The following is a 25,509-nucleotide window of genomic DNA, read 5'->3' as shown; positions in this document are numbered from 1 at the left end:
ATTTACAGCGATGGAAAATTTTACTGTTTCTGCCTATAAGTAACATAAATGTTTAACGCGAGGGCGGTGCAGTTTTTCATTAAAGCGAACTACATATCAGCAATCCGGTGCAATTTAACTTTGACATAAATATGTGAAAGTAAGATTTTTTTGTATTTTTCAATGCTTTTTTAATTGATCTCTTGCCTCTACAACTTTTAATTCTAAGATTGAAAGTTAATATTATTATTTATAATATTTTTGCTATTCGTATTATCGTTGGCCTGCAGTTAACCTAACTCGTCAGTCGTAACATGGATATATTGACTTTCGTATATTAATTAAATTGTATTATGTGCAACGTTCGTCAATATTTTATTTTATCGCAGCCTCAAGGCTCCAGATGTTATGATGCAACTATGTGTATCTATTTGTTGATTTCATCTACATAATTCGAAACAAAAATTACGACATCGTTTTTACAATTTTACAAAATTACAATCGTTTGTATGCATTGACACTATTATAAATACAACTGATATATGAATTGTTGCTCAACATCTCTTTGTTCACCATCTTCCATAATAATATTTAATAAATTATATATTGATGTATAATATATCTTTGAAAATAAGTATAATAAATAAATGTGTATGCATATATATATATATATATATATATATATGTATACTTAATGTGGATAGAAAACTTCTTTATATGTTTGTTCTTCACATATTACAAAGTTCAGTACTCCGTATATGTGAAGTAAAGTATAATTACATATCTACTTTGTTTCCATAGATAAAACATTTTATATAGAAATTCAAGGTACACAGAACATGGGCCTAAACGCAGCTGTACAAGCTTTAAAGTAAGTTGAAGATAAAGAAATTATAATCAAGTACCTGTAACTATTAATATTATAATACAAATACCTATATAATATTTGTTGAAAATCCATTTGATTACTATTTTTATTAGGAAAGCAGAGCCTTTAAAGGACAAAGTACAACGGTGCAGAGATCTTCTAAATGATAGTGATGCGTGGGTATGCCAGCAACAGCTACAGAAGATATATCAACAAGTTCTGATATTGGATTTGGAATATGCTTTGGACCGGAAAGTTGAGCAGGAACTTTGGAATCTAGGATTTAAAAATTATATAGCAACTTTACAATCCCAGGCAAAGGATAGGAAAAATCCTAAACGTGGAGAATCTCAAGCTTTACTTAGCTGGTGCTTGGAAGCTGCTAGTGGTTTTTATTTGACATTACTACAAGAAATTTGTACTGCATTTGATTTAGATTTACCATTTAGAAGGTAATTAGATAGAATCAATTATAGGATGCTTATATTTTTTATTTTGTTATAAATTCAGTTTATATCATACACGATTTGTGCAAAGTATTTTGTAGAACAAAGTTTATAGGTGTGATATTTTTTAGGAAGGGTTACATTTATGGATGTACATCACCATGGAAAGCTATTGAAAAGTTATCAGTGCCTCATAAATCTTCATGTTTTTATGCGTGCCAATATTGCCTTGTGCATTTAGGGGATATTGCTCGTTATAGAAATGAAAGTAAACAAGCGGAGTTATTCTACAGGCATGCTGTATCATTGTCACCATCCAGTGGACAACCATACAATCAATTAGCCCTTCTTGAGGCATCGCGCGGTAACAAATTGGCAACTGTTTTTCATTACACACGGTCTGTAGCTGTAAAACATCCTTTCCCCGTTGCCACAACGAACTTGGCAAAAACATTATCGTCCGCTTTGAACGATACGTCGCTGAATATAGATGGAAAAACAAAATTATCTTCTCAAGAATATGTAGCAGTTTTTTTGAAACTTCATGGCGTTATCCACAATCTTGGCGACTTAAAAGTTGCTTCAACATATGCAAAATTATTAACTGAGACATTGACAGCCTTAGTTGCTACAGAAAGTTTTAGCTCTTGGATGCTTGTTCAAATGTTTGTGATTAACTTGTATGCCTTGGAACATACAACGAGTGTTGTCATGGGTAATAATGAACCGTTAAGACACGAACAATTAACATCTGACGAAAAGATTGCTCGTGATTGTATTTTGGATCTCATAGCTGGAAGCCTGTCTGCTTTATTGTTACCTGTTTATACAATCAAAAATTCTATTATTGACTATTTCGCTTTGCCTTCTATAAAACTGTGCCTTGATTGGATTCATACAAAACCCACAGTTTTGGAGGAACTAGCTTTTACATCGAGACTTCAAATTTGGCCCAGCTTATGCGTATTGTTGAACGCTTTGCAAAATTGTGTGGCCGATTTCGCATATGATCAATATATTAAGGTACCACTGCCAGAGGATCGTGACCTACAAGGATTCTTACCGTTGGAGAAAAGTTTCGAATGTTTAAAATTTACGAGTACCGATTTAGAAGATAATGTCGAGGCTTCCAATAAACTGCGTGCAGTTCGTATTCTTCGTTTAGGTCATTGTTTAGCACAATATAAGGTCAATGGTACTGCGTTAATTGCTATTACATTAGGTGAAGAAAAGGGTGACAACAGGTTCAGTTCTATGAGTGAAGGAAACGGTTTGAGTAATGAATTGATGAAAGAATTAGAAGAACTCAGTTTAAATAGAGGAAGACAGTCTGCTGTATCAACTAGTCCAGTTCTCTCAGAGTCTGCCAGCAGTAAAGGTTCTACCGACGTCGATATGTTGGAACATGCCTTAGATAAGAGGATAGGTATCTTGAAGCCTCAAGGTTCGTTAGAGCGAAGTAAAGACACGGTTTTGATCACCTCTACGGAATCCAGTACTTTTGAAACTAATGTCCAACCTACTACAAGGAAACCAAGGCAAAACATAGCGATGCAAACGATAATGCGACGTGCTGAAACTGAACAAAAACAGGTTACGTTTAAAAATTTGTCTCCATTAAACGTAGAAGAGGAGAGTGAAAAAAAATTTAAATTGAGTGGAGCATCAGTGAGTCCAGTAAAAGGTGTCCCTCCAGGTGGGAGTAAAAATATGGTTGTTGGAGAAATATCAAAGGCGAACAATGTTTCAAACGCGATTGCGAATACACCAATCACCGTTCAAAGTCGATTACCGTTGATGCCTTCTGCTACATCTACTGTGCAAAGCCCAATCATTACCACTCAAAATCAAGTAAAAACCACAAAATTACAGCACGCTGTTTCAGCACCACAATCTTCTCAAATTAACCATCTTTCTGTAAAAGAACAACAAGCGTCCGGGATTTCGACTCCAATATCTGGAATATCTCAATGTGTAGGGACTATTTGTTATCAAAATCCAACATTTAATGTTCAGAATCCACAATTTACGAAAAATTATGTCACGAATCATGTTGGAAATCTATCGAGTTATCCGATTCAAGGACATTTTACTAGTTCAGTACAACAATCGATGCAATCACAGAGTATAGGTTTACAATATACATCCAGTCAAAATAGGTCTATGCATCAGAGAGCACAGACTCATAACATACCTCAGAATACATTGTTGCAACAAAATCTTGGAATACTGTCTTCAGCTCAGCCGAGTAATGTTATACCAAATGCTTCACAAAATATTAATTCCCAACAAAGTAGAAATATTGGCGTGCAGCAAAATCGTAGTTTGAATACTCAACAGAACCACAACTTGAATGTGCAACAACAGAATGTTATGAAAACTAGTCTTAGACCAAGCACAATATCTTTACATAATCAAGGTTCATTACCTAATTCAACTATTGCAAATGTTTCTACTTTGTCAACATTAAATACATATCAAAAGAAACTTCATCACGCTGCTCCTGTTATACCAAATGCATCAAATGTACCAAGCAATTCGCTAAATCCGACAACTACGCCCAATTTTCAATATAATTTTAATCAGAATGATTTTAATCAGAATACCTTTGGTCAAGTACCACAAAAGCAATTGTCGTCCGTGTACAATAAGAATTCGGATGTTTTGGAATTTTCGTTACCAAATCATTTAGGTATGTCAAAAAATCAGTCTCAGTCCACAACTAATTATCCGCTTTTCCAAAACTATGAAACCACAAATTTCAATCTGTGGAAAGACACTCAACAGTCACAACATTCTATACCTTGCTGGGGTTCAACTAGCAGAAGCATGCAATTACATAGTGAAGATACGTCTGTCATTGAAAACTATCATAATTGGGAAGACTCCTCTAATCCTGGAAACATAATGTCACAAATTCCATTGAGAACTTCAAATAGTTATCCATCAGATTCTCAACAAACCAAGCATTTTGGTACTGGAAGTAATTTCGAAAGTTCTAGATCTTTAGAGGTACATATATATTATATTTTTTAAAAAATTACACACACACGCAAAATTATGGAAATTGTTTACAGCAATTGTTTAAATTGTTACATTACATATTCTTGCTTACAGGTAGACAGCAAATCAAATCAATCAATCAGCACAGGAAACACGTATTCTCTATTTAGCAGTAACAATGCATGGGGGTCTAATGTACAAAGTTGTAATGTGTCAAATCAAGATCAAACAAAAACTCGGCTTAATCAACAATCTTTATGGTTTGGACCTGGACCATCTCCCTTGGAACGGCTTTTGGAACAGCAAAAATCATTACGTGAAGGAGGTACCTGAAGGAAAGCAATATAAGATAATGTCGAAGTATATTGAAAAAAGATATATCCAAATTTTGGATTCAATTAACCAAGGGGATTTAGCAAAACGTATCATAATAAATTCCATCGATCGTTTGACGGAACTGTTAAATTTGTTACAAAGCAACAGCTAGTGAAAAGTTTCGTAGGCGTTTAGGTGTTCGTTGTGTAAAGCGAACAACACATACGTCCAAGGCGTTATGAAACACGCTATATAAAAATGCATAGATGTTAATTACTTACATTAATTGTTGCGCGCATAATAGTAAACGAAGTTATTCTGGTAGTGGATATTGCGCGATGGAGTTTAAAAAACAAAAAATGGGGAAACAAAGAAAAAAGAGGAAAAAAGAAAAAAGCGGTTTTTTTTTTCAATGTATTCAGACGTACGTTCTATTTATGTCGCTTTAAAAGAATGATACTCAATGACAAAACGACTCGTCATCAATAAATAATTAGTAATAAGAGTTCCATACATAAACCGCATCATTTAACGCTAACAGCGTATAATCTGTATAAGTTTAAAGATGCGCATTTTACGAAAATGATTAAATCTTTCAATTTATTTTGTAACTCAAAATTATGTACAATTTATCTTTAAAAGTACCGACTTCACAAAATGGAGGAAAAGAAATGGGGAAAAGGAGACACGCATACACAATGTACGAAGAACGTGTAATATATTTGTCTTTTTATCAGCAAGGGAAACAATATATTGGTAAATTTTTAGGTTGAAATTAAATAGAACAAGTAGTATAAAATAGCGTGTATAACATTGTAAAAATGAGAAGGAAATTGAATGTAACGAATATAAAAAGTAATTTTGTTGAAATGACTAAAAGAGAAAAGTTACTTTCGATTATTTTCAAATACATATATTAAACTTTAATGAAAATGATTTGGCGGCAGTTATAATTTACTACCATTTTTACAAATTCCTTCGCTCTATTATTAATGTACATTCAAATGATTTGCACTTCATCAGACAAGACACCTCACTTCTCGTCAGGCAAAGAGGATATGGTTTTTCATAGTGGCATAATACTACCTGTTTCGAGTACAAAATAATTAATAAATATTAGCAAATTTATTCTAACTTAACATTTATAGCAGGTTTAACAATTTAAAGATGTTACCGTCATAAAACGCTGCAAGTGTAAATTTTGATTTTTAAGCATGAGCTCACATTGAAACTGTTCTGGTGAGACATGGTCATCCACAAGCTGTATATTTGCTTGTAGTTCCTCATCATTATGAATCGTTATTTTAAAAAAGAACAACGCCATATTACTTATATTAAAAGCAAAATTATGCTCTTTTGGCAATGTATCTATCTCTATTATACATGACTTTGAAAATCTTTTATTATCTTGATAAACCTAAAACCAAGCATTTTACATCTAAATAAAAGTGCAATAATATTTAAAAAGAATAACAATAATAATAAAAAAGATATATAGTGATTTTAATACCTCATAAAATATATTTTCATGACATTTTCTTAAATGTTTTATAAGTACTGCACAAGGTAATTTATGCCTGCATGACCTTATACAGCAAGGATATGATGAAGCAGTGGCATGTATTGTATATTTGCTTTTATTGTTTTGTCTACAATTGTGATGTGTTTTTCCATTTGTTTGTGTATTAAATTTAATTACTGCATCTGTTTGTGTAGAAATACTTTCAAGTTCTTTCTGAAACATCTTCTTTTCATAGTCAACAATGCGTTGTAAACATTTCTTTTCCACCTGTTTTAATTGATTTTCTACTGATTCCTATTAAACATGCATAACATAGTTGAGAATAATCTTCAAGAGTTTATTTATTCCTACGATTTTTGAAAAATAACTTTATCTATTAGCTTAACAATGACATTATTTTAATGCAGAAAATGATAAGTATGTCTGTATGTATAAATAAAAGATATTGCATAAGTTAATAATAATGTCTTGTAACAAGATTCCTGTTAATGAAAGATAATATTTATTTTCATTATAGAAAAAACACATTGTGTTAAGCTCTACAGATATTTGCATATTTAGATATGCATACATTTTCATTAATTTTCATACAAAAAGAAGTATTTAGATCATTAGACCTTTATGTGCTCAAGATTATCAATTAGTTGTTCCGCGACTAAGTTTCTGGTTGTAATAAGATCTTCATTGCATATTGGACACTTTGGCACTTTCTTAAAGCAGAAGTGACAGATGTGATGTCCATTCGTACACTGTAAAATCTTTCCCTTGGGTATTTCCAAACATATAGAACATTGAAGTATTTCATACAATATCTTATTCCAGTCCTATAGACGTATCATAATCCATAACAGTTATAACAGTAATCAGTAATATATATGATATTTAATAACTTTAAATAAAATCATAATCAGATTACATAAAGAGAAAAAAACATTTCAATATTTTATATTTCAAGTAAATCTTTATATATTGATGTAAAAGAATATACCTCATTTTTATCCATTATATTAAATTAAAAGTAACTTCAAACTAACAAAATATTTAATATTTAACTTAGCAGCAAACTTAGCAGCAAACTTAGCATAAACTTAGCAGTCGTTTTCGTGATTCAATTCTCTATATACCTTGCGGTTGTTTTGTGAATATTCCGGTATTCCCAAGAAACCTACCACCGTGTTAAACTTTACGTCGCTAAAGTACTAGAGTTATATCAGCTATAAAATATTACGATAATCTTGTATGTTCAAAGCAATTTTAAGTTAAATTTTCTTATGAAATATAAAATCGAAAGTCGAAATAACAAATTTTATTTAAGATCACTTAATCCAAATTCTTTAGTGATAATTCTATTCATCATTGCTGATTACCATAACAGCCGATGTGTTAAATTAAAGTACTACCAGAAAAGAAATTTCTTCTTATCAGTATCCTTTTCTTTAAACTTTAATATGTTAAGAAGTGCTATTTAAATAAGCAAAATGTAACAAAAAAGTGCCGTAAACAATAATAAGTATTTTTAATTTTATTTTAAAACTATACTTAAACCTAACCTCAATCTAAGAGAAACTCTAGAAAATTTCCTCATTTTCATTTCAATCCAGCTTGAAAGCTAGGGTCGAGCAGCGGGATATTTTTGCGTAGAACTCGGAAACTAAGGTCGAGCGCCGATTATATGTATAGATAAAAATTATTTAAAGTGTTGAACTTTATGATATATCTCAATATAATCGATATGGGAGAGGACGCCTTTCATCGACAACTTTACTGGTTTCGATGTAGTAAGCGAATCGCAAAACAAAAATGATGACATTTTCTGAGTATTTTGTAAGATCGAGATTAGATTTAAGTTTAATTCTAAAGTGAAATTAAAAATATTTATATTTGTTTGCGACACTTTTTTTTATCATACTTTGCTCACTTAAATAGCCCTTTTTAACATATTAAAGTTTGAGAAAAATCAGGTACTGACTAAATTCCTCACTATTAGCATTTAATGTAACGAATGCAAATGTTTCAAAACAAAAATTTGTATCTAATTCTAGTCGTTCCTTAGATGATATGAGATGTCTCAATTTACACTCGGAAGTTCATGGAAAGAGACAAATGCTTTAAAATACCAAAGTATTAAACTCCTGAGTGCGCGGGATAAGGGTCAGAGTTTTTATCGAAATAAGTAAGAGTTGAGTTAAATAGGTTTGATAATTGTCTCTATATTTGGTTGGTATTGAAGCCAAAGTGATTCCGAGAATTCTCTCTGCTCCTTCGTTACAATTTCTGATTTAGCAAAATGTGAAAATCAGTAGGAGTTTATGAAGTCCAATCCGAAGGATAACTCCCATCTCCAAAGAGACCTAATCTAACCTTCATCTAATTTTTTTATTGTTTCCAGTTGCATTTTTGTTAGTGGATTTTTGAATCTAGTCAAATTTTTTGTTTTAGGTATCTTTTTTATTGTTACGTCCTTTCACTATTGAAATCTTAAGCAATCTTATTGGGCGTAAATTATTTAAAGTATATTTAGAAAGTCATGCCTCAGTAAAGCGCACTTGACAATCATATTGTTCATTTAATGCGGTCAATATGTAATAAATATATTAAATAATAATAAATAATAATAAAATAATAATATATTAAAATAAGATTACATTCTCTTGCGAAATCCTTGATGAAGTCATCAAGGAATATGCGACATATATAAATAAGCTTAAAATTTCGCGCATTTAGGCTAGAACCAATCACCAATGCGGTATCAATGTATCATGTGACCGTGTTCCCCACATCCCGAAAATTTCCATCATCTACAGTCCCATTGGTTATTCTTCCTGATTTTGTGTCCATTATTAAAACAAGCATTATTTACGAAGGATGAAGCAATAAGAATTATTGTCTGCAAAATGGTATACTTTGGAAGATTTATATTTCTTATGCGGTCGGATAACCTATTGCGCACAAGGTCAAGTTCAAATAAACATTATAATAAAATAAATTTTTCCAAATAATTTCGAAGTAGTGTGAATAATGGTTAATCCCTTGTTCCACGTGTGAATTAGTTTCTTGTTGACATTATTATTCGATCTCCATATATTTAGTTTCAGATCACATATTATTTAATACACACAGCATAACTTATTTTTTAACTTTAATGATATAACAACTTTTCTTGTTATACATGATTTGTAAAGAATATTTCTTTAATCATATGTTTCATAAAACAATATTTCATTATTTTAGAAATTGCTTATTAAATTTGTACCAAAATGCCTCAAAAAGCACATTGAATCGGTTAAAAGATACAATCTTGCCACCAAAACCAAAGAAGCCAGAACCTCCGTTTCTTCTATATGTGAAACATGTTAAACCCAAATTTCTCAAAGAAACACCTGATATGAGATATTCACTGATATTAAAGAGAGCATCCAAGGAATGGGCAGAATTAGATTTTACCAAAAAGGAATGTTTTATAGACCAATATCATACAAATTTTGAAGTATATAAGAATGAATTAAAAGAATATAATGATTCTCTTACCGACGAACAAAGACAATTATGGAAAAAAAAGAAAAAAGAATATGAAAAAAATAATAGTAATGTAGGTAATAAACGGGTAACTGTGTTGCATTAAGTCATATTATTAATTCATTTTTCATTGATAAATTCATTTTTTATTGATTAGCATAAAGTTTAAAATTAATTGCAGAAACATGAAATGCTTGGAAAACCAAAGAAACCACCAAATGCATATTTTTGTTATATATCATCAAAGAAAAATAACAAAAATCCAGATATGACTAGTAAGGTATGGCAAACTAATTTCTAATTAACTAAGGTTATTTTATCTATCAGTGATTAATAAAATCAATAATTAGGAATGGGTAAAATTATTGAGCACAAGTTGGAAAGAATTATCAGAAGCAGAGAAGGAATCATATATCACAGAAGCTACTCAACTTCAGACACAATACTATAAGGATTTAGAAAAGTGGGAGATGGAAATGATACAATCTGGTCATATTGATGTTGTGAGATCTAAAATTTTAACAAAATATAAGAATACTAAAAAAGAAAATAAGGAATAAAAATTAAAGTGTTCTATTCTATTTTAACTAATTATTTCTATCCAATAAGTTAACAGCAATTTATTTCAATTATATTCAATAATGTTATACATTTTGTAAGTTAATGTGGTGATAATAGAAAAGTATGTTGAATCATTTAGAAATTGCATTTAACAAAAGATTTATAAACTTATAAATGAATTTACTACACTGCATAAGCTCCTTTAAGTCATTAAAATAAATTTAAAACACACAATCTATCTTAGGTCATACCATAAGTTCGTGCCGACTTTTGTGTTTGTTAAGATATATGCTTTGTAAGATTTGCTGGGTGTTTCCTTTTTAGTCTTCTTTCTATGGTTGTGTTGATCGTTTCCGTTGCCAGCCGGTTCGGGTGCGTTGCTATTCTTTCTCTGTACCTTCTTGCGAATCTGCTAATCTCTTCCTTAACCGGTGGCATTCCAAGGTCTTTCCGTATGTCCTCGTTTCTAACGTACCATGGGGCGTTTACAATTGATCTAAGAATTTTAGCTTGGATTGTCTCTATTTTGCTTATATGGACTTTTGTGTATACATTTCATGTGTCGATTTATAAACATACGGCGATAAGGGACCAATGCATTTGAGCTTAGCTAATCGAGAACAGGCTAAAGCAGATTTTCGTGGGTATAAGATCGTAATATAGTGAACACAGTGACTTCTAACAGTAAAAAATCATGAGTGAAATGCGTATCCATTTTCGACATCTCATGTTATATGAATTTCGGAAAGGAAGTTCTGTAACAATTGCCACGAAAAAAAATGTGCTGTTTACGGAGAAAATGCGCTTTCATCTCGCACCTGTAGGAAGTGGTTCCAAGGTTTTAGAGGTGGGAATTTCTGTTTAGAAGACGAGGAACGCTCCGGGCGTCCTCCTCAGACAGACGAAGATAAAATTCGGGATCTTGTTGAAAAATCACGAAGTTTGACAGTTCAAGAGATGTCAAATGTTCTGAAAATACCTAAGACAACGATTCATAGGCGTTTAAAAAAAATAACATATATAACCGCTCGAAAAACGGCACGAACTTATGGGATGACCTAATACTAAAAAATTAAAATATGATGAAAGACTAGATGCGAATGTCTTTTAAATAATATTTGTATTTTTTCTAGTATATATCTTCATATTCTTTTGTGAATAACGTTTGTCATTTGAAGAGCAAAATTTTATCTTTTCACTAAATATATTCACTTTTAATTTATACTATGTGTCCTTTTTACATAACTCCTTGAATCAACTGTTAAGTTTATTTTATTTGTTTCAATTTGAATGGAATTGTGCTATGTGTTTATACATACTGCATAAATAGTTTATTGTAATTAAAATCACGTATTAATAGATTCAATAAAAGGATTAAACATTTATGTCAGTAAATAAACAAATACAACATGAATAAATTTAATTTCATATTATTAAACTTCAACCAATTCGGTCGTTTTTCCTTGATTAAAAGAATTATTGAAAACAAAAATTTAGTTTACTAGAAACAATTAGATTACATTTTCGTTACATTACGTATTTACTTATTAATCAAATTAATTAATTAAAGTATGGTCGTATACGTATACGACCATGGTATGTACGCGCACCGGCAGTAGGAGTTACATAGTAAGTTAAGAAAGTATGTAACGCTGTTGCAGACTTGTGACATCACGCGTTCTTCAGATATATTTGGTATGTAACCAGGAAAGTTCAGTTTTTCTAACTTTTAATTGTATATCATTCTTTTATTTTTAATAATTTTTTAAAAAATAAAAATACGTCTAAAATTTTTTCTTGTTGAATTCATTTACATATTAGTGAAAAATGAGGAGCAAACGAATTCTACTGATTTTATATTATTATAATTGTGTATTGCAAAGATTTGATTGACATGCTACATATTTGTCGGAGATGAAAGGACACCGGAGCCTTCCCTCTGGAACTTCGGGAAAATCCGTAAAATTGTAATTAAAGTTTACAGTTGTAATTAAACAATTTGCCATCATCCTGCCCAATTGTAATTGTTTGCGATTTGTGATAATAAATTTGGGCTCAAGGCGACCATCAGCCGCCGAACGTAGCCGCGGTCAACGGGACGGGCGCTTCGTCGAACAAAGGTATGGAGCGATAGTATGACCCTCATTAAAAGAAATACCCATAGACGTACCTGACAGTAAAATATTCCGACGGTTCCTCCGGACAATGAATACCAGATGTTGAGGCACTTACAAGGCACAAGTGCAGTTAGCCTGAGGACCCGTCATAAAACCTGGGTTTTTGTTAATTAAGGTTTTTCAAACGGACAGGCAGCCTTTGTCCCAAATTGACCAATTGACAGCGACGTCAATTTCCCTTACTTTCGGAACGAGGGCTATACTCGACGAATCCGATGATCTCGTGTCCTTAGACACACCCCATCATAGTTTTCCTCGGTGGCATCATCGGAACGAAAATTCATTCTTTTTTGAGATCTCATCGACGAAGAGAGTAGCGCTTTACGATCTGTAAGTATTACACGTTTGAGTCAGATTGTGTGAGCAAGTATATCTATCATCCCGTGGATTCGTTATCGAACCTAAGACCAACGTCACTAGTATCGCAAGTGCCCAACCACCGCGGTTGATCGTCGAATCGGTAGTATCCATACTCGTATTACCAGGCCGTACCATCGTTATAACACAGCGATGGCCAATTCCAATGAAGATCTATCAAACGCCCACAACCCTATTCATGACGCTTCTCTGACATATTTATATTTGTTTTTTATAATAATTTGGGCAAAGTCGACGAATCATATGTTTAATTACATTTCATATCTAATTTACATGGTTAAGATAATAGGAATGTCTGTATTATATAAACAGTAAAAGAATCCATAATATATTAATGTGAAACAGAAGATATATAAAGCTAAATCTCCAACTATCATATGACTTATTGTTACTAATTTTTTTAATTGATAAGTTAACTCAGGCTTAACATTGCATAAGATCAAAGCAGCATACAGTAGATTATTCTCTTGCATTTCTCGTGTATTCTTATAGTTGTACAAACGTCCCAGCATTACTAGAAAGTATGGTATTGTGATTGCCTGTAATATTTAATCCAGTATTTATTAGTACAACAAAATTCCAAGAATTTCAGTTTTTGATAAGTATCTATAATTACCTTCCCAAATAAATGATCCAGTTGTAATATGAGTAGAATATTGACAATAACAGCCAATAATATATAATTTATGCGATTTGTTAATAATGGAAGTGACAAACTTTTTGTCTCATATGAAGTACTGTCAATACCTTCAAGATTAATACTTAAATTACCAAGATTATCTATAATATTTTTGTAAAAATATAATTTCAATATTATATTGCATATTACCTGATATATCGCTATTTATATTTGGATATAAAGTTTCATTTTGTATATCTGGAGCAGTGAATGTTTGACTGAACGAACCTAAATGTATACTCTGGACTAGAATGATATAAGAATGAATATAAAAATATATTTTTAATAGTTCTTTTATAATGAATGAAAATAAGTAAATTATATTTACCTTTTGATTCATTATCGTTGTCTCTACCAGTAATTTTCAATAACCGTTTCTCTGAATTTTCCAAAATTCTCCTTCTTCTGGCGTTTCTTTTGGCATTAATATCTTCCATGTCTCCTGCTGTATATTAATTAATTAAATATCAGCAGCTAAAATGTATCTTCCTTTTTAACTTAATATACATGCATGATATTGGCATAATTTAAAGAAGTAATCTTTGAAATCTATAAATACAACGTACGACGTATAATACATTGATCTATCACATAAAATTTGCAAAATTCATTTGCAATATCAATAATCGATAATCAAACGTTAACGATAAACAAAGAATGTTATTGACTTCCATTTACAGAACAAAATTTCGGATTATTAATTAGTTGCATTTATAAAAAAAGGCTTAAATATTATGGTTTTTAGCAAACAATGATTTTAGGAATTGGAAATCATTATAACTCTGCCTACAACGTGTAATGATTAATTTCTAAAATTATAAATGTCAATCTCATCGAATCGACAGAATTAGAGCGTAAATAGCAATGCCACTAACAGATATAAATTTATAACTCAGTTGTTTAATTTCACTTTATTATTTGTTTATGTTAACAGGTTAAACATAAAACAAACTTTTACCAAACAATTCTTACTCTTACATAATTTTAGTTGGTATTTAAACATATATATATTGTGTAAAATATGTGATTCAAATGTAAATTAAGCTGCGTATCGCATGAGATTCTGAACCGTTACTGCATGCACAATGAAAAGGCAGCATATATTTAAGACGTGTTTACAAATAAGTACGCTTGCATTTCAGTAAAATCTGGCTAGGCATCACGGCTTTTGGCGGGTTAAACATACCTTGTTAGTGTTGAAGTTTTAGCGAAATATAATAATGGGCGATAAAGACGGTGGTAAGATTAATGTTAATTACTTTACATTTTTTTTAGCTTTTCTAATTATTTTTATAGTTAAGTCTATCAGTTGTTTGCCGTTTCAAAGAATGCTTTCGGTATTATGATAAACAAGGATATCTTTTTCAACATTTCTTTTTCACAAATTTCTATGAAAAATAAAGCTTATTGTTTAAAATTGGTTTGATTTATCATTATTATTTCATTTTGTTTTACATTAAGACATGAAGTATTCTTACGTCGTAAATACAGCATGTGTGATGGAATTGTATTTCGATAGGTTATAATGTTACAAAAAGATACGACTTTCATTAGTTAAAATATTGATTTTTTAATTCTGGCACTGTACGTTTTTTCCTAATTATATTAATCGAGCGACGAATCGATTTATATTTTCGTACCATTTTCATATTTTGAATGCTTCATTATATGATTGTATAATGTAAAAAATCATTTAATCATGTATATATGTTAATATTTGTATACATTTTAATTTTTTCTTAAATATTCTGTTTCTTTTATTTCACAAGTTATTTAATTGTAGAAACTTTTGACGATGCTGTGGAAGAAAGAGTTATCAATGAAGAATATAAAATATGGAAAAAAAATACTCCGTTTTTATATGATCTTGTGATGACACATGCTTTAGAATGGCCATCTTTAACTGCTCAATGGTTACCAGATGTAACTAGACCAGAAGGAAAGGATTATTCTGTACATCGTCTTATTTTGGGCACTCATACTTCGGACGAACAAAATCATTTACTTATAGCTAGTGTACAATTACCGAATGAGGATGCTCAATTTGATGCATCTCACTATGATAATGAGAAAGGAGAATTTGGAGGATTTGGTTCTGTTAGCGGAAAGATAGAAATTGAAATAAAAATAAATCACGAAGGAGAGGTAAATAGAGCACGATATATGCCACAAAACCCGTGTGTAATTGCAACCAAAACACCATCTAGCGATGTCCTTGTTTTCGATTATACAAAACATCCAAGTAAACCAGATCCTAATGGTGAATGCCAGCCTGATCTAAGGTGAATACATTTTTGTATATTTATTAGAGGTAACAAAACTCATATAATGATGGTTTTAATATCTTTGATGTCAGATTAAGGGGACACCAAAAAGAAGGATATGGTCTATCATGGAATCCAAACTTGAATGGATATTTGCTCAGTGCATCTGATGATCATACAATTTGTTTATGGGATATTAATGCACCCCCTAAAGAAAATCGTGTGATAGATGCAAAAACAATCTTTACTGGACATACTGCTGTCGTTGAGGATGTGGCTTGGCATCTGTTACATGAATCTTTATTTGGATCTGTCGCGGATGATCAGAAATTGATGATCTGGGACACAAGGTAATTATATGTCATCACACAAAGTCATTGACGATCAAAACAACATAAATATTGTTACAATTAACTTTTTTAATTGCTCGTCTTATTTTTACAATTATTAGATGTAATAATACCAGTAAACCAAGTCATACAGTTGATGCTCACACTGCCGAAGTGAATTGCTTGAGTTTTAATCCATATTCGGAATTTATACTTGCGACTGGCAGTGCCGATAAAACAGTAGCGCTTTGGGACTTGAGGAATCTTAAATTAAAATTACATTCTTTCGAATCTCACAAAGACGAGATCTTTCAAGTTCAGTGGTCACCGCATAACGAGACGATATTAGCTAGTAGCGGTACAGACAGGCGTCTTCATGTGTGGGATCTTAGTAAAATTGGCGAGGAGCAATCCAGCGAAGATGCTGAAGATGGACCACCCGAGTTACTGGTATATAATATGTTCCTTTCTTTTTTCTTTTTTTTTTTTTAACTATGTAGGACCTCGAAATTCCTAAGATATTACTAATGCGTTTACATTTTCTATAGTTTATTCATGGTGGTCATACCGCAAAAATTAGTGATTTTTCGTGGAATCCAAATGAGCCTTGGGTCATATGTTCTGTATCGGAAGACAATATAATGCAAGTGTGGCAAATGGCGGAAAATATTTACAATGATGAAGAACCAGACACACCAGCGAGTGAATTAGAAGCTGGTGCTTCATAAAATGTATAAGAAAAGTAAGCAATTAAATTATTTGATACTGGAATTTTCTATCGACATATGCGCATTTGCGTACATACACATGTGTGTGTGCTCATGCGAAACCAATGACCCAATTAGATTTAAGAAGACATTAAAGTGAATTTATACATTTAAACGAAAACGATCATCGAGAAGCAATAATACCTATTTTTATTACCGATCTTACGTCCGCTTGCAAACATATATATTAATTACACACACATTTCTATAATTAACTAAACAAGCGTCGCATGTGAACTTTTAATGTTTCTTAGAAATAATTGATATAATAGTATTTCATTGATTATAATATCACGATACATATTATGTACAAACTTCTAGAAAAATAATTTTTTCTCTACAAATTTCGTGATGTGTTGAAAGTTTTTACGTTTATATGTAAAATTAAGTGTGCACTGTACAATAGAATGAGTTTAAAATGATTTTCGATGAAGTATAGTTTCTCTTTTTTTAATTCAAAGCATCATGTGTTTTAGTTTTGGTAAATGAAGATCGCAGGGTATCATTGCGAGATGATAGGAACACGTTTATGTTATCCGAATCTTATTAAATGTTTAACAACTCAAGTATTATCCTGAACATTTTGATTCCATTGGTTCTGAATTGATTGAAAATTGAGCGTAATTGTGAGCATTTGATGTATTTGACAATACCTTCTGATATAGTTCATTTTCATCTTCAACGTTATTTCGTCGACGTGGGACGAAATTCAATGAAAACTGAATAGTAAAAATATGTAGGAATAATTTGTGATAGAAGGGATTGAATTTACAATTCATATGAGATGACATTTTATTATTTTCATGCTTTTTCCATAAACGCGTAGATATCTTGTGTGTCTTTTGATATTTTAAATAATAAAATACATTACTCTTGTAAGATTTATATTTTTTTCTTTTTCTTTTTTCTTTTTTTTCCACTTTTTATTGCCCCTTCCATATTATTTTTCCTTGTTTTATCTCTAATTCTTTTCTTGTTTCTTTTCTTTTTCATATTAAATTTGTAATTGAATAACTATACTAGAAATAGAGATTGGAATAACTTTTGGCACTCGGTAGAGAAACGTACGAATATATTAAAGATAAAATCGCGATGAAACAAATTTTGTTCCCACAATTATACAGCCGTGTTTGAAAGCTCGTTATAAATCTCATCGAGTAAAGAATTCTTGCAAACGGTATGTGATCTATGTAGAGACGTTGTATCTTCATCGACGATATCCAACTGTGTGGTTCTGCAATATGAAAAAGATAAAAGTTACATTCTATCATGAAGATTTTTAAAGAATTAGATCGATTAATCGGATCCTTCATGTCATTACCAAAATTTGCCTGTCAAATACACGTCGCTTATAGAACGCGACCTCTGCCTGTTCGTGCATGCAAAACGAATCTTTAGCAAAATATAGAAATAGGTACGAACAAATTATTCTAGCGTTATATTTCATACGATCACATTACCTTTTACTGGCATTTTGTCGTTTAATACCGTCGAGTAAATTTACTACGGGCGGTGTTAATGTTGGACGAAATATCTGTAAGGAAAAGTGATAATGTATGTAATTTGAAACGATAGAGTATACATATGCTACTAATAATATATTTGTACCGTAACAGGAGCACTTCGCATTTCACGAAGATCAATATTTCTGAATAAATCATGTACAAGGAGCTCCTCAATAATCTTCTGACGATTAGATGATTCACCAAATATGAACTGGAGTAACTCGACGACCTGTACACAAACATTTCGATCGATTAGTGACCTTTTATTTTTATGAAATTTGTCGAAAACGTCGAGGAACAAGGGTTAGATAATTTAAAATGCTTGATAAATCATGATGCATAGAAATTGTTAGATCGCTTGTGTACGTACACATAAGTCATTGACAATGAGATAAAATATCGACCGTATTTATCATTATTAACGTTATTAACATAGCTGTTAGTATTTTTAACAAACCGATGGAGATAAATGGAGCAATAATGTGTGATATAATTAGTAACAAAGCGTGCGAACAAATGAAATAAAAAAAGAGCGAAAGCAAATAACGAACAGAAAGAAAGAATTTGTACTTGTGGATATATTTCAACGTCCGATAGATGCGTGGAATTTGGTTTAAACGATGGTAATTCGTATCCAGCGCACATCTCAAACAACATATGACCTGAAAGATGATAAATGTGATTGATCGTTGGAAAGTAGAGTGATAAAAGTAGAATTTCGATTCAAAGAATAGCTGAAATTAATCTTACCGAAACATATCATGTCAATCGAAATATTTTGCGAAATACGAGAAGCGATTAGTGGGTGTATTCGGCTGGTGAAACCGAGGAGCGTGTTTTCTAGGCCGGCGAGACGTGCGACACCATTTTGAACGAGCACATTTCCCGAATGTAAATGGATTACCGTTGGAAATCCTCTTTCTTTTAAAAAAGTCAACGCCTCTAGCACTTGACGTCCCATTTGTTGAACCTGAGGTAAAGGAAGTCCTTTACCGCGAGAACCGTACTTCTGATTCCAGTCTTCGTTCCAACCCGTTCTTTCGATCTAGTGAAAAGAATAAAATAACATCTGAACATTTCATTTAATTCAAGCTTCTAAAATTAAACTCTCTATCTTTTATCTTATTCATTATCAGCAAATTAGTATGACTATCTATATACGATCATGATACTTACCCCGTATATCAAATCTTTCAGGCTGCCTTGACTGATTGGTTGAACTACGACCACGTAGTTTTGACTTTCCAATTCAAGGAAATCGATATCGAATATAGGGCATATATACGGATGTTGCAAGGCTAAGAATAAGTCGTTCAAAACGTTCTTTGTCAATGGAGTTATGCTCAATGAGCAGTTTCTATTTAACGGAGCTAACGTAATCAGTCGATCGGTTTTTAAAGAAGTATCTCTTACTATGAACCAATGTTTGTCCATTCTAGAGCCTGGTACAAATGAAAAGAAGATTAAAAATGATAATAGCATGGTCTGCGTGTCAGTCTACGCGTTAACGTTGTTTAGCACTTACATACTTATTAGTTACAAATAAAAACCAGCTGTATGAAAGGCTAACTAAGGTACAGAGACAAAGAGAATCGTCAACAATTTACCGAGATTATTCAGCTGCTTGACGAGACTGTAGCGCGGTGTTCTACGGATATAGGCCTGACAAATTGATAAGGCACGGTCCCTCGATCTTTTTTCCATTTCCATGTACTCGCCAACATTTTCGCAAACAGATGGTCCATGATCCAACGCCGTGTAATTATGCCTTCCATTCCTATTTTCAAGCATACAGCAAATTAATTTAATTTCCATCCGGTGCTTGCGATTTTAACGGAGACGAAGAGAAAATCGCCCCACATCGAATAAATGATAAATAATTTCTATTCAAATTCCATCAGCATATATCTACGGTGGTATTCGTAAAAATATTCGTATATTTATCATAGAAAACTTTTTCGTGTGTTTGTGTTATATAAAACACTTTGAAATTTTATTCGAACTATAATGAGACACGATTGCTATGTTTACATTGGCAAAATTTGAACCTAATTTGAATAATTGACAGTCCAAATACTTTAGGATGATTGTTCTCGTTGAAATTTTAACGCTGTATAATTATTTCAAGTTATCAAAATCGAACGAATCAGAATCAGGTGTGTATGCGTGCACGTTTTTCGATTTAAAAAAAAAGGAAAACTAAGAAAGAAACAGAATGCATTACCAATCAGTGGTATCATCTTCCAATATAGCCGAAAAATTATAATTTCGCTTATGAATAACTTCTTGTTCCAATGAACGATTCCTTGAGCGATACCAATAACGGATTAGATGTACACACCAACCACTACAAACTGGATCGGTCGCGTTATTAGCGAGCAGCCATCTCTCTCTACGAATACAAGGGTTTCATCTAATAAGATGACTATTGTAGTAATATCGATGTTTCACGAACGAACTCGTTTCTTTCATTCTCTATATCTCCAATTCATCTTACGAATTTTGCAAAAGTTAAGATAGATGAGAAAGAGAAAGACTCGCGCATTACCTGCGTTGTTGTACAACTGGTATTCGTTTACTTCGAGATCGTACATTTTGTGTACAATCGTGATGACGATCAATTATATCACAATCACTCGTTTCTGTTGTCATCGGAGGAAAATTTAATAAAAAATCATAATTTTAATATAATTACTTTCAAGCAAAACCATATTTTAATATGGTTATATATATTTAGCGTTTATACGTACTATGTACGTATCATTTCGATCGAAAATGATCCAGAAACTCAGTTAACTATAACCTAGAAGAAAGATTGGTGATCGATTCGCTTTGTAAATGAATAGCAACTCAATTTTATTTGTGCTACTGGTTGTTTTAATGGTGTGTATCGTGAAATCGAGGGTCAAGTATACTCGAGGACGATCGATAGGTAACTGCTTGACAAACAATATTTCAGGAGTATTAACGTTTCGCGAATGACATGTAGATTGATCGAACAATACAATGAAGCTCGAACAATAATTACAGTCGAAACAGGAAAAGATCTACATATGTATTTACGTCAGACGTTTATCGTATCAATATTAACAAATTTCGATTTTAATGACGATGGATGTTCAAGTAGTGATATGCCTCACGTAGTGTTTTGCTGTCGTTAGCTGGAATTAGAATAACTCGGCTAGTATCGATCGTGCGAAACATTCCTCTCTGTCATGCTGGTATATACATATACATACATTAAATGGCAATGCTGCTGATAATTGTACGGACGTGGCACGTTAATATTAATAATAACATTAACAATGGTTATGAACGAGATCATGAAACAAACTTGAGAATAAGAACAAGAGATGAAAAGATAGAAACAGGGGAAGAAGGGAAGGAAACAAGAAAAGAGAACGAATAGAAAGAAAACAGAAGAAAAAGAAGGCAAGAAGTAGAACGTACCTGACATCGGAATCCTTGCAACCTCGAGCAGCGGATACGCGACTAAATAGTATTTTAGCTAGATTGTCGATTTTGTTGGTCAATTGGTAACTCTTTTCTTCGTCGCTATCTTCATCTTCGATGCTCGCGCTTCTTCCACGACGAAGAGTGCCTCGAGCGGAAACTATAGCCTCGGAATCAAATTCGATGGCGCTCTGAGTCCTTCGATTAACGGCACGACGCTTTCGACGCGTCCTCGGACGTTCCTGCCAGAATCTATCGTGTCCGGTCACGTCCGACTCTTTGTGATCTTCGTCCTTTTTGTTCAAATTTTGATATAGATTGAACATTTTGCCCAGTTTTTCGTCTCATACGACGTTCTTCAAGTGTTCAAGTACACGCGTACTTCTACGTTCACTATTCTAACGCTAAATAACAATTTTTTTTTACAATTTCTTTCTCCTCGCGGTTATCGATAATGGATGTTAGACATACACCATTTTGATGTTCACACTCTTTCCATTTATTAAAAGTTATTATAAATATTTCTACTGCGAACACAACGTGGTGTACGAAGTATAATACCGATCATCCACGATAAGCATTATATATCGCCTTGAGGTCATACAACTTGGGAAGTTGTCTTTCTTTTTTGGTTCGCTTTTCGATTCTAACACATATAATCGTTGGGCGTAAGATCGAAACGAATAAATTGTTCGATTTACTGTTTGATCGGTTATCGCGCGGGAAAAAATTCAAACGTCATGACCAAAAGGAGTACCGTTCTGGTACGATACTCGGTTGTTTTCGGCCATTTAGGACTATCAAACGGTCATTGTCACATTTTTTCCACATTTTATTAATCACTTACGCGAAAAGTATTTTGTCAAACGACGTCCCGTATCGTTATTTCGCGATTATCATATGGTCGTTTTGCGATTTCATTGATTTCATTTTTATTCGCTTGTATTCAGTCACGATTTATTCACTTGGTTATTTACCATTTCGTTATTGTAATTTAGTTCGTTGCTTCTCTATCACGTTGAAGAATGAATTTTAATCGTGTATTAATTTGTAATATCGCGTTGTATGCATGTCGACTCACATACACAAGTGCGCGCGAGCGCATGCACATATATATTCGAAGTGTTCAATGATCCCGCAGTGTAATTGATTTGAATAAAAAATTAAGAATAATATAGGATAAAATAGGAAGTAGACTAGATAGACGGTAATACGCGCGGTATTGCGGTGATGCAAACTGTAGAGCACCGCACTACCACCTAGCGAGGAGGACGGCCGAATACTGAATATTCGGTAAAGCCTCGTGCTAGTTTAGATCCCCCAGCCTGACACAGATTCGCTGGCCCAGCTGATTTTTACCTCGATTACTGGTAACTGCGCGTTTCCATCCCTGTTCTCTGGTGGAAATGCTCTGTGTTCGAAAGCATGCCGTTTTAACGACGATCCTTGTTTTTAATATTTATTGTTTACGATGGGATATTTTTCATCTTTACTGTTTATTATGAAACTTTATACCATTTTATAATATTTGGAAGGTTTCAACCGATGGCAGCGCTATATTTGCATCCTTGAAATATATCTCTCGAGATATGTCGAAACAAAGTACCGTCAAAGATTTTGTTCAAACATTAAATCATAGTCGTTGAATAAAACAAACGAGAACTCGAATACTCTACCGTTATGCTTTCCTTTTTGCATTTTTCGTATCACTGAAACGCATTGTGACGTAGATTATGGTGTATTTTCAGTGAATCTTGCGAGATGCAGGAATTTTTTGTTTGTAAAAGACACGCTAAAAATGTATAAGAAAAATTCATTTCGTTTATTATTTATTCTTTTTATAGTTTTTTCGCTTGTAAGTGTTCTTCGTTGTACGACGTAGTAACGGAATTAAAAACGGAAATATGAATCCGATTAGATTTAGTTAAAACTAGGGCAACTCTGAGTATTTTAGATTTCTTCCGATTATCCTACTAAACTCGAAGACTGCACATATACACATGCGCGTGTTTTAATCTCGCATCGCAGTTTTACGGCTGCACTCAGGGACGTTTGTAAACATTTTAAGCGTCGATTATTCCTTTAGTTGTTCGACGAATCGGATCGTAATGCTTGTCTTAAGCTTAAAATTATTTCGAAATCTATGCTATGAAAAATTTTTGTTACAATTTGCTATTTTTGCAAAATGATATTTTTGTTACAAGCAAAATTCATTTGTAGGTAATCTATATATTTGAAAAAAGTACATTTTATAAATAGATTATTGTTTAAAATATGGCAATCTGTTCCTCTTTATCACATTTGCAATGATACATCCGTGAAATTTATCTATCTAATTTTTCTTGAGCAGTTAAAGCTTGAAATTGCAATTGCCAGCTTTTTATTGGACGTCCATTGTATACCTGTTATAGACACATAACTTTTATCATTGAAAAGACTATATATGTTTAAATTGAATTTAAAACATGTTCTCACCTCAGACATGAATTCCAAAGCAGCACGTTGAGAAAATTCATGCTCTGCACGAGGACCCCATTTAAACTCTATCTTAGTTAAATTTATTGTTTCCATAGTTATTTTGTCAAGGTATTTTTGAGCAACAAAAACCTGTCAGCAAATTAATTTCACCTCAATTCCTATTTCACACTAGATCTGTAATTTTTCTAACTTGCCTCTATTTTTCAGACTGTATATTTTACCTCGTTTATCAAGTACTTGACATTACCAAAGTAAACATGTTGATTGTTATCTGCATAAGGAATATCTAAATTCGCAAGAAAATTCGACAAAGACTCTGAAATAATTTGAAGAACATAAATAGAAATTAGGATCATTCTCAAACAACATTATATATTTCACATGGCATTACTACCTTCGCTACAGGAGTTTTGAAGCATGAAGATGTGAGTAAGCACTATGAATAACAATACTTGTTGGCTACCTTCGGTTCCAAGAGGACAAATATGTGGTAATTCATTCTTTATTTTATTTACCAGCATATATTTGTTACCTTCGAGTTCTACCAGTTCATAACCAAACACCTATAAACACATGGATATATTTAAAACTTTGATTACAACAGGAAGTCATAGTTTTACTTGTACCTTTGATAACAAACTTTTTGCTTTGTTCATTACTGAAGGAAAACGTCTTCCTCGATTTCCAAAAACATTTTTTATTATACGAGTTTTATTGACAATCTGTTTTCCTCCGTCCAATATAAGAAGATATCGTATTACGCTATTAACAAGTTGATCGTCATCTTCGGAAATCACGCGACTAGGAGAGGTATTTGATAGAGGTATGTTTGCACTTGTACTTGCAGTAGGCTGAGAAAGGAAAATACCAGCAGTATCGTCCGTACGTTGTTTTTTGAGGACCGGTTGCGATAAAATCTGTTGTGACCTAACCCTTCTGCTATTTTGCGAACCTAACAGATCATGTTATCATTTGAACGTGTATACAATCGCTAACAATAATAATGTGTATCGCTTACTCATTTTATAGAATACGATGGACAAAATATCTCATAGAGGTATTCTGTCGTAGAGAAAATTTGCAATATTTCTTGACACAGTTCGTTTTGGCATTCGAGTGATGCACTTGAAAGATGTATCACAGACATGTAGTAATATCAACATCGTTTACAATTTACAATGCCAATCGTTGACACGAAGACGTTGAAGAGGGAGCTAGTTTCGAGAAATTTCATATAATCGACATACGTATCAGTCGATAAACCAGTCG

General features: G+C 32.5%; 7 protein-coding genes across 15 annotated transcripts; 3 read left to right on the top strand and 4 right to left on the bottom strand.

Annotated features, from left to right (window-relative positions):
• The first annotated feature begins 8 nt into the window (after nucleotides 1–8).
• Nucleotides 9–5,279, top strand: LOC117208088 (protein SMG7-like). The gene is made up of 5 exons (XM_033448938.1): nucleotides 9–139; nucleotides 781–850; nucleotides 961–1,299; nucleotides 1,425–4,305; nucleotides 4,411–5,279. Exons 2-5 carry the CDS (start codon nucleotides 819–821, stop codon nucleotides 4,627–4,629), a joined length of 3,471 nt encoding a protein of 1,156 aa, XP_033304829.1. The 5' UTR covers nucleotides 9–139; nucleotides 781–818; the 3' UTR covers nucleotides 4,630–5,279.
• LOC117208090 lies at nucleotides 5,046–7,251 on the bottom strand. The gene is made up of 5 exons (XM_033448943.1): nucleotides 7,122–7,251; nucleotides 6,751–6,957; nucleotides 6,122–6,427; nucleotides 5,786–6,028; nucleotides 5,046–5,697 (listed from the first exon to the last, which is right to left on the bottom strand). Exons 1-5 carry the CDS (start codon nucleotides 7,134–7,136, stop codon nucleotides 5,578–5,580), a joined length of 891 nt encoding a protein of 296 aa, XP_033304834.1. The 5' UTR covers nucleotides 7,137–7,251; the 3' UTR covers nucleotides 5,046–5,577.
• Nucleotides 7,252–8,871: 1,620 nt separating this feature from the next.
• Nucleotides 8,872–10,430, top strand: LOC117208091 (transcription factor A, mitochondrial-like). Of its 2 annotated transcripts, none has more exons than XM_033448945.1 (4): nucleotides 8,872–9,086; nucleotides 9,365–9,722; nucleotides 9,831–9,929; nucleotides 10,000–10,430. In XM_033448945.1, the coding sequence occupies exons 1-4, from the start codon at nucleotides 9,028–9,030 to the stop codon at nucleotides 10,207–10,209; spliced, it is 726 nt and encodes a 241-aa protein (XP_033304836.1). In that variant the 5' UTR covers nucleotides 8,872–9,027; the 3' UTR covers nucleotides 10,210–10,430. The 2 variants fall into 2 exon arrangements, with proteins under 2 accessions (XP_033304836.1, XP_033304835.1); XM_033448944.1 differs by having other exon boundaries at nucleotides 9,365–9,737.
• Nucleotides 10,431–12,998: 2,568 nt separating this feature from the next.
• LOC117208141 lies at nucleotides 12,999–14,422 on the bottom strand. The gene is made up of 4 exons (XM_033449047.1): nucleotides 13,773–14,422; nucleotides 13,595–13,690; nucleotides 13,382–13,512; nucleotides 12,999–13,304 (listed from the first exon to the last, which is right to left on the bottom strand). Exons 1-4 carry the CDS (start codon nucleotides 13,879–13,881, stop codon nucleotides 13,035–13,037), a joined length of 606 nt encoding a protein of 201 aa, XP_033304938.1. The 5' UTR covers nucleotides 13,882–14,422; the 3' UTR covers nucleotides 12,999–13,034.
• Nucleotides 14,423–14,551: 129 nt separating this feature from the next.
• Nucleotides 14,552–17,683, top strand: LOC117208165 (probable histone-binding protein Caf1). The gene is made up of 5 exons (XM_033449097.1): nucleotides 14,552–14,683; nucleotides 15,228–15,726; nucleotides 15,801–16,058; nucleotides 16,160–16,487; nucleotides 16,586–17,683. The coding sequence occupies exons 1-5, from the start codon at nucleotides 14,665–14,667 to the stop codon at nucleotides 16,763–16,765; spliced, it is 1,284 nt and encodes a 427-aa protein (XP_033304988.1). The 5' UTR covers nucleotides 14,552–14,664; the 3' UTR covers nucleotides 16,766–17,683.
• A 74-nt stretch (nucleotides 17,684–17,757) lies between these two features.
• LOC117208161 (slowpoke-binding protein) lies at nucleotides 17,758–23,258 on the bottom strand. Of its 8 annotated transcripts, none has more exons than XM_033449086.1 (10): nucleotides 21,760–22,894; nucleotides 20,534–20,701; nucleotides 19,917–20,086; nucleotides 19,486–19,751; nucleotides 19,060–19,354; nucleotides 18,880–18,971; nucleotides 18,413–18,538; nucleotides 18,265–18,338; nucleotides 18,126–18,173; nucleotides 17,758–18,038 (listed from the first exon to the last, which is right to left on the bottom strand). In XM_033449086.1, coding segments are annotated over exons 1-10 (1,569 nt in total). In that variant the 5' UTR covers nucleotides 22,089–22,894; the 3' UTR covers nucleotides 17,758–18,037. The 8 variants fall into 8 exon arrangements, with proteins under 8 accessions (XP_033304977.1, XP_033304981.1, XP_033304982.1 ...); XM_033449090.1 differs by lacking the exon at nucleotides 18,126–18,173 and adding an exon at nucleotides 20,858–21,112 and having other exon boundaries at nucleotides 21,760–21,880; XM_033449091.1 differs by lacking the exons at nucleotides 18,126–18,173; nucleotides 21,760–22,894 and adding exons at nucleotides 20,858–21,112; nucleotides 21,401–21,597.
• A 713-nt stretch (nucleotides 23,259–23,971) lies between these two features.
• LOC117208166 (non-structural maintenance of chromosomes element 3 homolog) lies at nucleotides 23,972–25,416 on the bottom strand. The gene is made up of 6 exons (XM_033449098.1): nucleotides 25,259–25,416; nucleotides 24,867–25,192; nucleotides 24,635–24,803; nucleotides 24,462–24,556; nucleotides 24,238–24,369; nucleotides 23,972–24,164 (listed from the first exon to the last, which is right to left on the bottom strand). Exons 1-6 carry the CDS (start codon nucleotides 25,260–25,262, stop codon nucleotides 24,087–24,089), a joined length of 804 nt encoding a protein of 267 aa, XP_033304989.1. The 5' UTR covers nucleotides 25,263–25,416; the 3' UTR covers nucleotides 23,972–24,086.
• Between the last annotated feature and the right edge of the window lie 93 nt (nucleotides 25,417–25,509).

Source organism: Bombus bifarius, unplaced genomic scaffold (assembly GCF_011952205.1).
Source record: "Bombus bifarius isolate JDL3187 unplaced genomic scaffold, Bbif_JDL3187 scf7180000008056, whole genome shotgun sequence".
NCBI lineage: Eukaryota > Metazoa > Arthropoda > Insecta > Hymenoptera > Apidae > Bombus > Bombus bifarius.
This window is presented reverse-complemented; position numbering and strand designations above follow the sequence as displayed.